Source organism: Mustela lutreola, chromosome 8 (assembly GCF_030435805.1).
Source record: "Mustela lutreola isolate mMusLut2 chromosome 8, mMusLut2.pri, whole genome shotgun sequence".
Classification (NCBI taxonomy): Eukaryota; Metazoa; Chordata; class Mammalia; order Carnivora; family Mustelidae; genus Mustela; species Mustela lutreola.
In genome coordinates this window covers 120156972-120173081 of record NC_081297.1, presented here as the reverse complement: position 1 = coordinate 120173081, position 16110 = coordinate 120156972, and the positions used below count along the sequence as shown (strand labels likewise).

At 37.6% G+C, this 16110-nt stretch overlaps 2 protein-coding genes across 6 annotated transcripts in view; one reads left to right on the top strand and one right to left on the bottom strand.

Moving 5' to 3' along the window:
• Nucleotides 1-1938, top strand: part of CEP290 (centrosomal protein 290) — a 103898-nt gene extending 101960 nt beyond the window's left edge. For all 4 annotated transcript variants that reach the window (XM_059186473.1, XM_059186476.1, XM_059186474.1 and 1 more), the window contains 2 exons: nt 384-463; nt 1557-1938. In XM_059186473.1, the coding sequence (XP_059042456.1) occupies nt 384-463; nt 1557-1787 (311 nt within the window). In that variant the 3' untranslated portion in view covers nt 1788-1938. The remainder of the gene's footprint in view (nt 1-383; nt 464-1556) is intronic.
• A 517-nt stretch (nt 1939-2455) lies between these two features.
• Nucleotides 2456-14136, bottom strand: RLIG1 (RNA 5'-phosphate and 3'-OH ligase 1). 2 transcript variants are annotated; one of them, XR_009356874.1, is made up of 8 exons: nt 13873-14136; nt 10289-10406; nt 7637-7732; nt 6584-6700; nt 5090-5287; nt 3917-4086; nt 2782-2914; nt 2456-2665 (listed from the first exon to the last, which is right to left on the bottom strand). XR_009356874.1 is itself a non-coding variant. In XM_059186480.1 (7 exons), the coding sequence occupies exons 1-7, from the start codon at nt 13960-13962 to the stop codon at nt 2474-2476; spliced, it is 981 nt and encodes a 326-aa protein (XP_059042463.1). In that variant the 5' UTR covers nt 13963-14134; the 3' UTR covers nt 2456-2473. The 2 variants fall into 2 exon arrangements, 1 of the variants encoding a protein (XP_059042463.1); XM_059186480.1 differs by lacking the exon at nt 2782-2914 and having other exon boundaries at nt 13873-14134.
• Between the last annotated feature and the right edge of the window lie 1974 nt (nt 14137-16110).

Below are 16110 nucleotides of genomic sequence, written 5' to 3'. Positions count from 1 at the left end.
TAGTAATTACACAGTAAAGGTGTACTGACCTACATGAACAGCCAGTACTGCTGGGGACCAGGAACACTTAGCCAGCTATGGTTGTAGCCACTTACCTAACAGTCTACTTATTCTTTTGTTGTCCTTTTATTTTTCTCTGAAAATAATTTCTTCCATGTAAAAAATTAACCCGATTCTATACTTCTGATACGCAGTACATGCCTTTTCTCTTGGTCTGCTATGGAATTACAATACGGGATAGAGATTTCAGATAGAGGTAGTCTTTCAGCTATAAAATACGTATTTTCTAGGCTCAGTTTCTTAGTTTTCTACTTACTCTCTAAAATAAACCCTTTGTCAGAGTGGGGGAAAGCAGAATCTGATTTTTGTAACTTTTTTGGCAGATCCTGACCAACTCAAGGAAAAGGTAAAGGATTTAGAGACACAGCTCAAAACTTCAGATTTAGAAAAGCAGCATCTGAAGGTAATTTTATCTAATTATCATATTATAAATGCTTTGTGTTAAAGGCAACTTCTATGAACACCACCCTTGAGTTTTAAGTATGTATCCTAAAAATTCCTGGGTATACATTTGACCTTGATACTATAGAATTCATTATATACATCTGTGTTAAAAATATTAAACAAGAGCTACAAAAATACTGAGACCAAACAAATAGGATTAAAGAGACGTTTATTTTTTGATTCTCAACAAATATGGCTCATTATTTTAATATAAGTTTTGGGTCATACTGGGAAAAGTTATCTTTTATTTCCTTTTTTTTATTTTTAAGATTTTATTTATTTATTTGACAGAGATCACAAGTAGACAGAGAGAGGAGGAAGCAGGCTCCCTGCTGAGCAGAGAGCCCGATGTGGGCTCGATCCCACAACCCTGGGATCATGACCTGAGCCAAAGGCAGAGGCTTTAGCCCACTGAGCCACCCAGGCACCCCCTTTTATTTCCTTTTGAAATTCTTTTCAGGAATAGCTCCCTTTATTAAAGAGAGATATCTGCCATGCTTTTATCTCTTAAGGAATCTATAAACAGAATAAAAGAGCATAAGCTGAAGAATTAACTAGAATTAACTATTCTAAAGTCCAAATTGTCTCTTCACCAGATGTCTCTTCGCCAGGTATAACTCCTAGAGTTTCTCCCTAATTCTAAATATAAAAAATAAGTGTGTGTGAAGAAAACAAATGAACCCTAAACCAAAGAATCTTAACCAAAATAACCTATGTTGTGATTGGCCAAGTCTTTTTGATTGCCTCAATGAAAATATCTGATATACTTTTGGAGAAAGATTAAATGCCATCTCCATTTAAGAACTGATAAATTTTAGGACATAACTTACGGGATAACCTAATTTGTTAGTGAACAAGTTAGTTATTTATGCTGTACAAGGAAACCTTATTTGCAAAATTCTAAAAACATACTTCTGCCTATATAGTATATAAGTATATTAGATTATTCAGGTTACTTTGGATTTTGTGTTTGTAATTGAGTCTCTTTATTTCAAATCTAAAGAATATATTATATTCCTACATACCTTTCAAAGATATTATGTTTCTATTAGGAGGAAATAAAAAAGCTGAAAAAAGAACTGGAAAACTTTGATCCTTCATTTTTTGAGGAAATTGAAGATCTCAAGTATAATTATAAAGAAGAAGTGAAGAAAAATATTCTGTTAGAAGAGAAGTTAAAAAAACTTTCTGAACAATGTGGAGTTGAGTTAACTAGTCCTATTGCTGATTCTGAACAGTTTGAAGATGAAGAGGAAAGTCCTGCTGATCTTCCCATTTATTAAACTACCCATACCTGTAATTTTATTTAACTATTTATAAGTCAAAACTCCATCTGGAAATCACACAGATCTCTGACCTACATGATTTCCTTCTTCATACCCTGTACCTTTATTAAATTGAAGTTTTAGTAAATAAAGTTATATGAAATTTTAAGTATATTTTTGATGACTTTTAGCGTAAGGTAGGACTAGGTAGAATAAGCTATGATGAATTTCTGTATACATAATATTTAAGTTTTTTAAAGAGTATAGGGGTGAACTTCAATAACTTTAACATTTAAAGTTGGGGTTTATAAATATACTTATTTATATATGTGTTAAGACTCTAGTTTTATATATGTGTACATGTATATAAACAGGTATGAGGTTATAGCCATAAGTTTTGTTAAGTGTCAGAATAAATTCATCTTGAACTATTTAAAGTTGATGATCCAGAATTGTTGGTTTAATTGCTGCATTTAAGGTAAGGAGCTTATTACTACATTTTTAATGCAGTAGTGGCTTAAATTCATTTGCTGGTTCTAAATAAAATTTTGAATAGACCTTTGAAACTGAGAAATTCGTTTCTTCAAATGCTAGAAGATACACTCTCTATTAGACATGGAACCTTGAGATTTTTTTTACCTTCCTTATATGGCTGAATTTTCAAGATTTAAAGATAACAATAAAGCTGGTTCTTAACTGCATTTCTAGTTTATATCAAGTATTATATCTTTCAGTCTACCAAATTTCTGATTATCTATTTTTGAAAAAAGACTAAACAAACACTTGGTATCAAAGCCATGGTCATACTTGTTCAGGTTCATGTTGATAATAACTGGTTTTGAATTCATGTAAGTCTCTGGAATTGGCCAGCATAAACCAAGATGATGGCGGTGAACCTGAAGAGAGAAAAAAGGTATCAGCTTTAGACTTTTTGACCTTCATTCACTTATAAATATGTATTTTGAATGCCTACCATCTGCCAAGCATTATTTAAGGCTCCACTTTATCTTACCCTTTTTCTTGTTTTCATAGCTGTTCTCCTCCTGACATATTACATATTTACTTGTTATTGTCTATCTTCCCCATTAGAATGTGAGCTTCATGAAGGCAGAGACATTGTTTTGTTGACTCTGTATTTCCAGCACCTGGAAACATGCCAGGAACATATTCAGGGGCTCCATAAAAATTTAATGAATAGAGTCTGTTGCTGAGTACAGAAGCTAGCCAATTAAAAAATATGAGTGGGAGGCATTCTAAATATCACGTTGACAGAATGGTGCTTTTTGATGGTTAGAACATATACAGTGTGGGTATATTTGGCAGATAGGGGTATATAGCCATTCTAGAAAGTGAAGCAAGGGTCAGATCATGAATATTCTTAAAGTCACTAAGCACTTTTATGCAACAAAGTAACATTTTAACTTACTATGAAGAATGGACAGAATAAGGATAACACTGAAAGAGAACATTTAGGAGGGCGATAAACAGGTCAAGCATGAATCTTGGCTACAATTAAAATGAAAATTAACTGCCAGCTGGTTTGGAAGAAGTATAGATTCAACAGATCAGAATCCTTAAATAATTTTATCTATGAAGTAAAGGAGAGAGGGGTTAAAAATGGCATCTCCGTTTTTGAACTGCTGGGAGTCAGGGAGTTGATATGACTTAAGGTCCAGTTCTGAACATCACTAATTTCAGAAACCTGTGAGAAATCAAATAGTCCAAGTGACAGGGCACAAAGTCTAAAAATTCATTTGGTAAATATTAACTGCTACCTTGGCACTTTTAACTTAAATTCTATAGTCAGGTAAGTTTGGGGAATGCTGGGTTAAAATAAGCTGGTACAGATTATCTCAGAGGGCATTCATTTGCAACATTAATTTCCAAGAAGGGAGTATGTAATATACAGAGCTTTCCAAACATTTTCATCAGTTTAATTCTGAAGTACATTTGGAAAATCAGTGCCCCAGAGAATGAATACACATTGGGAAACACTATTATATCAAGAATGGTGGCCTTCAAGATGAGGAAATTAAATTTCTTCACGACACATCAGAATTTCTGCAATCTAGAGAGAATATTCTGGTGCCACCTCTACCTCCTTTTAGGAAGACAATATGATACCACAAGCTATTTTCTGTCATTACCTTGATTAAACAGCCATCGTTGCAATGCCACACTATTCCTTCAATTTTACCCTCTCTGCAACCTTCAAACCAGGATAATAGGTCATTGTGCTTCAAGGAAGGTAGATTTCTGATCTGAAATGCCCCATGTGGTATAAGAAGATGTAATGGATGCTTCTTGCTTCCTAACCCTAAATGTTAAAAATTTCCATTAGCCATACAAAAGTTCCAAAAACCGAGAAAATTTACTTAAAAAAAAAAAAAAAAAAAAGCCTTTGAAGACATTTACCAATTAACTTACCAAAAAACTTAGCTGGTTTCCTAAGTGGTGATGTCATTCAAAACTGCCACCTTAACCCATTAAATATAAATTTCACCTTCATATAATGTGTACCAAGGGTCAGCAAACTAGAACCTGTGGGCTAAATCCAACCAGATGCCTGTTTTTGTAGTTTCAATGGAACACAGCTATACCCATTCTTTTAAGTACTGTTTACAGCCTACAAAACCTAAATATTTACTTCTGGACTTGTACAGTGAAAGTCTGCCAACCCCTGATCTATACCACTAGCCCAGTTCAACTATCATTCACAGTATTTGCCAAACAGCCATTCTGTACCTCTGATAACTTGTATAATTACTGTCTTCTTTCCAACTGCCAGTCTGCTTCTGATCCCTATATAGGACTTTGCTACTGCAGCTTTAATGTCCTTGGGTCTGTCACCATTTCTTATCAACAGTGTTTTCCACAGTGCCCTCTGGACTTGCACTCTGTTCACTGTAGTACAGATTTTGATACTCGATTCATGGTCAATTCTCTACTTAATTTACTCTTAGCTGTTAATGCTAAACTAAATACCTAGCCATGAAAAAAACAGGATTTTCATTCAACTCATTTCACCTAAATTTTAATAAGCAACAAAAAGTTACACTTGAATATTTCCCTTTCATACACAGTTTTATAGTGTTATTATGTGAAAGAATGAGAGGCTAAAATCAACTTTTTGGGTTAATAAAATGGTTTGAGTCCTGCATAAATTTCTCCATGGACATAAATAGCAATGGCTATAATTCTAGGAAGCTGTTTAACTCAAATTAGTCATTTCTTTAGTGTATGTGTTTTAAGTTAAGCCTAGGAAGTTCTCTTTATAAATGACAGTTACTATAACTGAGCAGGAAAAAGGCTTCACTCACCATACGGGTTTCCATTAATATTTGTTCCTATAAGCTCTAGTGTTTGTTCCAGGAGATCTGAGAGTGGCACTGCACTAATTTCCAGAAGCCCAGGATCATCAGGATGATGCTTCAGTACCAGGGCAACTTCGAATTCATAATTAACTACAGAGGAATGCCAGCAATACTGCTTGTTGTTTTTCTCCACTGGTACCCAACCTACATGTAAAGGAAAAAGTGTCAGGACACTGCTTTTCTTTGGATTGAGACTTGAAGCAATTTTAATTTTGCTATAGATTTTCCATGTTTTCTGGATGTTAATCACACAAATAACTTTTTTAATCAGTGGAAGTATTAGCAGTTTTACTTTTTTAATCCTAATCATTCTTTTAATCATAAGGTTATTTTTACTTTTTACTCTATTGAGGAATCATTCACTACAGAATATTCAGTATTCCTTTCTAGAAAATTTTCAGTAAGAACCAAATGCCATTCTAAAACACAGCACTAAGATTTTTTTTTTCTTTTCTTTTTCTTTTTTCTTTAAAGGTTTCTCTCTACCATCTCTCCAGTTTCAGGGACAATAGACCTATGCAGTAAGTGTTCTACAATTTATTGTACTGTTGCAATATTTGCTGAACAATGTATTAATTCCACATGTACTGAAGGTTATTGCTATTCCTCCCCTAACTTATGTTACCAGAAAGGCTCCCTCATGTGAACAATTCTTTATCAACAAACAAAAACTAGGACACATGCCATTGTGACCATCTTTGGTCACATCTTTGACCTTCAGTACTCACTCAGGTAACTGTAAGAACCTTCTTTCTAGTCCATTAGTCTCCAGGGAAACCCACCACACTTTTATCATAATCTTGCTTCAAAATTTTAAATTTAATTCTGCTGTACCCCTGTTTAATAATCATCTTCAGGATGAACTTAAAACTCCTCTAAATGGAATATAAACTCCTTCAAGATCTGAGCCCATTCCACCTCTCCAGCATCAAGTTTTATTAATGTCCTCCAATGTCATACACCCTAAACTTTCCAGCCACGGAGAAATGTCACATAAAATTCCCACAACTCCATTTTGCTCCTCTTCAGGCAAGTTTGCCTAAGCTGACCTTCCCTCTTCCTTGCCAGCTAACTTCCTGGCTCTTATGCTTCGGTACAGATGTCCTCTCTGCTTAGAAGCTTCTTCTAACTACCACAGGCTGACAAGAATTCTTCCTCTTTTCTCTGACTATACCCTTTGTATACTTTCCTTTTAGTTCTTAAATCATACCAATATTGATGGATTTCCCCTAGTGTCTAAAAGATCATGGGGGATAAGATTCTAATCTTCATTTTGTATTACTAGAACCTAAGACTACTCTGCATATTATAGGTACTCAAGATATACACCTGCTGAACTGAACCTTATTTTGGGGTATCTTTCTACTCAGCACACTTTTGCAAAAATCTCCCCATTCCCAGAACAACTACTTATGCATTTTAGAAAAGTTTTCATGATACCAGGAATGTGTCCATTTTCATCAGGCATCGGATTCCCGTTTAATTGTTCTATTTCTTTCGCTGGTATCCAGCACTCTGGAACAGGTTTGAAGTCCTCCTCAACATTCCAAAAAAATTCTAAAAGAGTTAAGTAATTTTAAATGTGGTGATACTTTAAAAAATAGAGAAGTTGAACAAATTCAAAGTGGGAAGAGCTAATAAACCCCATAATTATCAGGTCTTATATAATCATTCTGCATTATCACCATGATGTAACTGCACTTCTCAGGGTTAGGTCACTAGCACTTTAAATTTTTCAATTTGGGGGAGCCTAGGTGGTTCCTTCAGTTAAGCACCTCCCTTTGGCTCAGGTCGTGATCACAGGGTCCTAGGATTGAACTCCACATCAGGTGCTCTGCTCAGTGAGGAGCCTGCTTCTCATTTTCCCTGTGCATGCTGCCCCCCTGCTTGTGCTCAACACTTTCTCTGTCCAATAAATAAATAAATCTTTAAAAACTATTTTTCAACTCTGAATCCACCACTCTGTAGTGGATAAAAGTCTAAGGTAGCCAATGTTCTAATATGTGTAGATTTATGATGAATTTTTAATGCACTATAAACATAAACCTATAAATACATATATGAATGAGTGGATACAGTGATTAATGTATATATCTGATTATATTAGAAGAATTTTAATGTTTAATTAAACATACTGATAATCCTTTGACATTTTTGTGCCTGATTTATAAAATTACATATTTGTCTCTTAGGCAACAAAACCAAAATGTGTTGCTCAATACAGTATATATGTAGTGATTTGTACGTTTTAATAAAATCAACATACTCTAATGAGTTACAAAAATGTTAGGAAAATGATTCAAAATCTTTTTCAAGAATATTCTTTTACATACAAAGATACTCAATTATAATTTTCTTCCTTCCCCTAAGTACTTAAATTTTAAGAAGGATATAACGTATAAAAATACTACCAGAGCAAGAAATAAGCCAAAAATTGCAGGTTATTTAAATCATAAAAAGCTAAAAAGAAAAAAAAAAAAAAAGCCCACTAACCTTTTGAGTTTTGTTTTGAATGTAGAAAATTTTTAAATCTCTTCTCAGCTAATTTGTTAGGTTTTCTATCTAGCCGAGCCCAAAGGTATGGCTGACCTAAAATAATATTAATAATAATAGGGAAAAGAAAAGTTTAAGAGGCAAACAATAAAACTTATCTTGAAAGACATTTCAGTATAAAGTTTTTTCAATAAATAACAGGGTCATCTTCCCCAAAAACACCAACCCTATAAGACACATTCTAACAGATGCATCTTGCCCAGCCATACCTGATACTCTAAGAAGACCCAAGTCTTTGGTTCGATAATGCTGAGGATGAGATGAAAAATTAATATTTGACCCTTTCATAAGGACATTCCACAGCCAGATTTTATCAGCAACAAGCATCTGTGAGAAACTGAAACCTCTATACTAAATGGAAACGTATGCAGAAAATTGTAGTCACACTTTTCCGAAAACATGATGGTGTGCTGTAAGGGTTAGTTCCCAAAAATGTGGAATTAGACTGAGCTATTTTGCATGGCTCTGATCCCCGGTCAAGTATTATTAGTGATGATCTGTAATCGTGGATCTGCGAAGTCTCAGGGCAGTGTGTCCACATTCTTTATTGATGACACTAAGACTAATGAGTCTTATACCTGGTCTCAGTGAGACTCTCGGCGGACTCTGCTGTTGGGACTGGTTAGTTAGCAGGAAGAGATCTCCATGACCCGCAGAATATAAAAATTCCCAGTTGACACTCCATTTTGGATTCTGTTTCCAAGGTGTTCCCTGCATACACCAGTGGTTCTTGATTTGACAAAGTATGTCCTGCCAGAACCTTGGGGGCTGGGAGGAGTGGAGAGGGGTAAGGCGGGTAACAACAGGCGCTTTCACCTGGACTCCCAGACCCTTCGCTGCAATGTACACCCTTACATTTAATGCCCTTGCTAATACTGTGTATCCTTTACCTGTAATAAACTGCGGATTCGCAAGCACTGCCATTCTGAACCCTATAAAATTTTCTTCAGCAATCTAGTCATGTTTATCTGCCACCATTATACATGATCACATAATGATGCACATTTAAGCTGCTTAATATAAACATGAAAGCCTGAAAAATCTTTTAGTTTCTTCAAATATATTAATTTTTAAATTACTGGTTATAGTTTGGTTCAGACATTCTGTATTACTTATTAGCTATCCCAATAAATATTATGAAGAACCAGATTAAAATTATATTCCATTATTTCTGGTTGAATGGACCTTTTGTTCTTTTTACTAGTAAGTACAAAAATTCATTTCACTTATACCCATTAAAATGGCTACTATCAAACAGAATTACAAGTGTTGGTGAGGGTGTGGAAAAACTGGAACCCTTGTGCACTGTTGGGAATGTAAATCGTGCAGCTGCTGTGGAAAAACAGTATGACAGTTCCTCAAAAAATTAAAAATAAAATTACGCTATGATCCAACAATATAGATCTTCTGGATATAGACCCAAAAGAACTGAAAGCAGGGCCTCAAGAAGGTATTTGTTCATCATGCTCATAGCAGCATTGTTTACAACAGCCAAAAGGTAGAAGTTGTCCAAGTACACACTGATGGATGAATGGTTTGGACAAAAAACTATGTGATATGGACATAAAATTATGTGGTGTATACAACAAACAAAATGAGTCTATACACACAATGAACTGTTACTCATGAAAAGGAAGGGAACTGTGTAGGTACTCCAACAAGAACACTGAGGACACTATACTAAATGAAATAAGCTTGCCATAAAAAGACAAACACTGTTTGACTCCACATATATGAGGTATCTAGAATAGCCGAAACTGTCACAGAGACAAAGTAGAATATGGTTGTCAAGGGCTGTCAAGGGAATGGTGAATTATTTAATGGGTACTGAGTTCCAATTTCGCAAGACGAAGTGGTGATAGGAGACGGACGGTGGTGACTGGAGCACAACAATAAACACTTAAAAATGGTTACGATGGTAAATTATGTTAAGTGTATGTTAAACACAATTCATACTGAAAAAAATGCATTTCAGAAGAGATTTCGTGGTACCAGGAATATGTCTAATTTGCATTTATTTAACTGTTCTGTTTCTCTTGCTGGAATTAAGAGGTAAAAGGAAATCATAAAGATTATTTCTCTCTTTTTGATGCATTTGTTTTCCTTAACTGACAATTTCTGTTTTAGTTTCTAACTCTTAAAGTGCATTAGATTGAAATAAACTAGAGATGCTGCCAACAGTAATATAAACTATGGAGTCAGCACCAGAATCAGTGAAATCAGAGCAAATTTTAGGATCAAACATAGGTTCTATTACCAGGTTAGTCATTCATTAATTCGCTGGTCTTGAACAAATTAAGTGCTCTGAGGCTCTATCTCTGCAATAGAGAGGCTTACTGTGCAAATTAGAGAGGACGTGTATAAAACATTTATCCTATCACCTGCCTTTAATGAGTATTAAGTAAATGTTAATTATCTTCCCTTCCTCCCCCCACCAGAGAGATACACTGATGTAATAAATAAGTATAACAACTGGGACTTTATCATTTTGCTCTTATATTTAGACTGCCTAGGGCTTATGAGGATAAAGGCCCTACTTCAGATATATATAGTTTGTAAAGTGATCAAATAATATTTGTAGTACAGTTTTACCTTTGTAAGTAGTAATATAACAACATGTTCCATCCACTTTTTCTGTTGGAATTGCATTGTATATATCTGCATCTAATGCCTTGTGACTTAGAGTTTCAGTTGCCAAAACTTTAAATGACTTAAAAAAGAGAGAAAGAAAATCGGTTTCAGATAAACAGCCTCTATGCCTTCACCCATACTCTCACCTGGAATGTTCTCAATTTCACTATTTCTAAAGTACAATTTCCCGCTTACCCTTCACAATTAAAAAATATATCTTCCATCAAGTTCTCATGAGTTACCCCCCTCCCTTCTATGCTATAACAGCAACACCTGTTCTCCCACATTAATTTTTATTCTGTTTCTTTATCCACCATGAGCTGACAACAGGAACCATGTCCTATGCAGCCCTGTCTCCGTAGCACAGTGTGTTCAAGCATTTACTTGATAATCACTTGCTAAATGCCTTCCATGGGTTAATTCTCATCTCTGACCCTAGAAAATATAGAGATTAACAAAAAAGTACCTGTCTTTGGTGGAACTTTCATTTTAATGAGCAAGACAACAGGAGCAAAATAATACATACATACAATGTTAAATGTAATAAATGTTAAGGAGAAAAACAAATGGGGAGTCTCTGAGCTTTCACAGTAGTAAACTCGTGACTTAACGGTTCTTCTGCTGTTAGGAAGAGAAGCCAAGACCATCAAGAATGGAGAAGAGTTTCTACAATTCCTACCAATGTTTTATCCGTAATTTATTTTTATTTCTGAGGAAGACTTATGCCACCATTTTATAGTGTGAATTATCTGAAGTAACACTCATCCCAAATAATGTGAAAAACACTGCACAATACCGGTGTGTACAGGTTTTAAAATTAATACATGGAAGTACTGTTTCTGTTTCTGAGTCAGGGAGACTTGGGAAATTAGCACCATTCTGTTACTGATTCGGTACTTTTTCTTTTCTTTCTTTCTTTTTTTTTTTTTTTAAGATTTTCTTTATTTATTTGACAGAGAGAGATCACAAGTAGGCAGAGAGGCAGGCAGAGGGGGGGGGAAGCAGGCTCCTTGCTGAGCAGACACCCTCGATGTGGGGCTCGATCCCAGTACCCTGGGATCATGACCCAGGCCAAAGGCAGAAGCTTTGACCCACTGAGCTACCCTGGTGCCCCTGATTCAGTACTTTGAAGATAAAATAATGACGGGGATTCATCACTAACTTCGGCAATTAGTATTAGAGGATATCAGTTTAACCCATGGTGGTACAGCAACAAAGTCTTGGCCTAGTATCAGTGCTGCTGTGGATTCGAATTTACCAGAAATCCTAGGGAGACTCCTCTGCCCATGGAGGGTTTTTTGTTTTTTTAGTTTTGTGTTTATTTGAGAGAGAGATAGAGAGCATGAGAGTGGGGTGAGGGGCATAAGGAGAAACATACACCCCACATAGCAGGGAGCCAGATAGCTTGATCCCAGGACTCTGGGATGATCTGAATGGAAGACAGACACTTAAGCAACTGAGCCACCCTAGACACTCCCCAGCCCCACCACCCACTGCCCGATAGAGCTCTTGATGAGCTCCAAATATTCCCTCTATAAGAATTAACTTTCTACCAATGTACCACGCTCTGCTATCAACATGTTTAAAAGACACTGTAAGAGATCAAGGGGTACACAAAGTTCTCCTAATTAAAGACTACGACTGGAAAAACGAGGCATGTGTGTTTAAAATAACAGTGAATATCAACGGAACGGTCCTCCAATTTCCGGGCAGAGATCATCACTGGGATAACTAAGATCATCAAAGTTTCATAGCGAAAGTCTGATTTGAAAAAATTAAAAATTGTGGAAGTAATCCAAGCACAGTTGGAAAGCCTAAGCAAAAATAAAGACAGGGCCATGCCTAGTATGTTCGCAGGATGAAACAGATTTCGCTTTGAGCAGGCAACTCTTGTCACACACATAGCATTTTCTGCTGCACTGAGCCCAGCCCTCCATGGTGGGTCCAACAGGCACTTCAAGAATAGACTGGGCCTGGTTAATGGGAAGCCTTGACTTAGTTAAGGATTTGAATACTGTGGTATAAATAATAGTGTAAGCAAATCTTCACTGCAGAGCAACCTGAGCAGGGGCTTATTTTTCCTGGTGGGAGGTACTTTTACAAACTATCCACTCTCACCAACATACAAAGTTGAGAATCACAACTAAAATGATCCACTATTTGGGGTATCGGTATTTCTTATTAGGTTTCTTACAGCTAAAAAAAAAAAAAAAAAAAAAACTAAAGAAACAAAAAAACCCCAAAAACAAAACAAAACAAAACAAAAAACCACTACGTGGCAACTACTGCTATAGACACGTAGTAGTAACTGTGGGGTTTAGACCAGGAAAGAACATGATGATGATCATTCTGGGAGGCAGGAAAGAACAATCAGGCAGTGCAGTAAGCAGCACATAAATACTGAGAACTGTAACTGCGTGGTACTAGAAATGTTATGTTATAAAGTAAAAAGTGTCAAGGTGAGGAGCGCCTGGGTGGCTCAGTCCACTGATCCACTCTAGGTTTCAGCTCAGGTCATGATCTCATGGGTGCTGGTTTCTAGCCCAAAGACGGGCTCCAGCTCAGTGAGGAGTCTGCTTGAAGATTTTCTCCCTCTGCCCCTGCCCCTGCCTGTGCGCTCTAAAATACATAAATAAATAAATAAATAAACAAACAAACATTTTTAAAGAAGTAAATAAAGTAAAAAGGGCCAAGGTAAATGGAAAATTGGCATGAAAGTACTGCACGGTTCATTCTTTCATTCAACAAATAATAACCAGAACCTACTTGCACATCAGGTCCTAGAAACTGGGACTAGATGTAACAGGGGAGTCTCCACCTTAGAGGTCTTCTAGTCTAGAAAACAAGGCCGCCTCCAACGCGAATGACGGAAGGAGGGTGGGGGGCCTATGCCAGACGCACAGGAGGAATTTTGTATGATGGGTTGGAAGCACCGAGTACCTGGGGATTCTGCTCTCAAGGACTCTGCTACACCTGAGAGAATTACCCTGACACAGGTTACTAATCATTCACCAGTACTCACCAAAGTCCCTCTATGACTAAACCCCGGTGCCGAAACAAACACCAGAGGTGGGGACACCAAAGTCAGTACCGAACAGGTAACTACTGGCAACAATCCAGGAGGTGAGATCTCCAGCGACCTAACCGGTGCCCTGCTGAGAACTGTTAAAAGCCAAGTTTTTCTAAAATCTGCACTTTGGTCGCACACTCCTGAAAAGCAGTAAAGTCTGCATTGCGCTGATTATGTGAATACTTAAGGGGGGGGGGGGTCTTCCCCCCAAAAACGTGGTAGCAAAAGGACTAATACTTAAGATGTGGGTTTTCATTTCCGTGCGACGGCAAGTTTGAATCGCCTTATCAGAAAAATTCTCTCAACGATTCCTCCCTTGCAACTAAAGACGTACAAGAACCTGGAGCTCAGTGAGCAAGCGTCCCCTGCCCCAGACCTCCCCAGCGAAACCTGCAAAAAGCTCCCGGCCTGCAGGGCGCTCTGACGACCCCGAAGTCCTGCGTGGCTGCTCCCCGGACCCCGCACTCCTCGGTACCTGATGCTCCCTTTTGGTGGAGGGCTCCTCTTTCACCTCCGTCACAAACACACACGGCATTTTCCGCTGCACCGAACCTAGGCGCCTCATGGTGGGCCCAACAAGCAGTGCGAACGCAGAGTACGCTTCCTAAACAGCGTCGGGCCAGGAAAGCGTCCCCAACAGTCACACTCTCGCTCAAACCACGAACACTGCCGGCTTAAGAAAGGCGGCCCCGCGCACACGGCCCCCACACCGAGCGTGGGGCGGGGGCGCATGCGTAGAAGCGGCCTCGTGCCGCGGCGCCTTCTGGGAGTTGTAGTTTGCGCGCCGAGGAGGCGCCGTTTACACTCCTGCGAGCGTTAGTCCGGGGTGTGATGACTGTGAAACGAGAGATTCGTTTTTGGGTTGTGTGTGTTTAACCATCCTTAGTTACCGATGATATTTATGAAAATTAAAGAATAGCAAGTTATAAGTAATGAATTATTTCAGGTGGCGACTTAACACCTCCCTGGTGAAAAGGAACTGCCTGTTCTCGTTAATAAATTCCTGTAGAAGTTTAGAAATATTCAGAGACCTCTCAAAACCTGACGGAAACGGATTTCCCAGGAAGAGCGCTAGAAAACGCTACCATTAAAACACCTGGGACACCCCTCCCTCCCACACGCACACACACAATAGTAATGCCGTCTGGACTGCACCTCATTGCGCCGCATAACATAGTCGAAACTGGTTCTAATGTCCTTTCCTAAGTGCAAAATTTATCCTTAGACTAATCCAAAATCGGATTTCGATCTTAATTTTTTTCACAGGAATCTCATTTATCCTAAATATGAGCTCCAGCAGAGTCCAAATGGTTTGAGTAGTTGGGAGTCAACTACAGAGCTAGTCAATCAACAGTTTTGACTTATTGCTTAAAAGAATATTGGAGGGGAAGTAATGAGATGGTCAATGATCGAATAAAATATTAAATATTTAGTAATAGTGACTTTCTATCTTATTGAAGCTAGTAGTCTTCAGCAGGGGAGTTCTGACAATCGCCAGATGCTTAGACAAGGCCCAGCTCTCGTTTCTAAAACTGTGTTACCTACAAGCACCACAAAGTCCAGCGTTTTCCTGACTTACCCATAAAAGGGTTTCTAAAGAATAAATGTCCCTTAAAAAAAAAAAAAAAATGCACTGTTTTTTGATTGCCAGATTCAGAGAGGAGAAAGATTTTGCCACTTCATTTTTCTGTTCTGCTATCTTCTAGAAAACACAAAAAGGCGAAAACCAAAACAAACCAAACTTTTTTTTTTTTTTTTTTTTAAAGAATATCTGATGCTGATACTGGTTGTCAGCAATGGGGACCAGACACTTAATATTTTATAATCAAGCACCAGTGATTTTCTGTTCCTCCAGAGAAATCCCAGCAAGCAGCTTGTTTCATGGGTCTCAAGGGAACAACAAATAACCCTCACAACTATCAACTGCCATTTCCCAAACTGCCATAGAATCTTCTAGGTCCAACATTCTGTCATTTCTGAGAAGAGATCATCTTCTAACACATTCTACTTGCTGTTTGAATAGTAATAGCAAGGCTAACCATTCCTCAGGAAGCACTCTATTGTGCTTTGATTTCATCAGTTGGCTGAGACAAAGGAGTCCAAGTCAGGGGAGAGCCAGAGGTCCAATGCACAGCTGCAAACGGGGTAGCAGCCAGCAGCCAGCAGCTTTGCTTGATTTTCATAAACCTGAAGAGCCAGCAATGAGTTACTACCAGCCCCTGTACTTAAAGTTGTATAATCAGATTACAAAGTGGAAGAAATACTTTCTTCTCTGACCAATGTGCTAGTATTCTAGCACGCCTCAAAGATGAAAGACACTCAGTGTGAGTCTACTCAGCCAACCCAAAATACTTACTAAAATTCTCAGGTCTACTCCCAGCTGTGGAGGCAAATTTCCTACTGCTCTTCATTACAGGGAATAAAAATCCTCATGAAAATGGTCATAGCTTTTCCTGAAAGACTAGAATGAATTTCACGACAGGAAAGAAGTGAATATGAAAAGGAGGGGAGGAAGGAGAAAAATAAAGGAAAACAGAGTTTTGTTTTTAAGAAGAAATTAAGGCTCCATGCAGACTAAAGACTACCAAAACATACAAAACTGCACTTTGCAAAGACCAAAAAAAAAAAAAAAAAAAAAAAAAAAAATTCGCATTTTGGTTTGACCTTTTTTTTGCTGTCTCAAATGGAATGTAATTATTCCCAACATACCCCA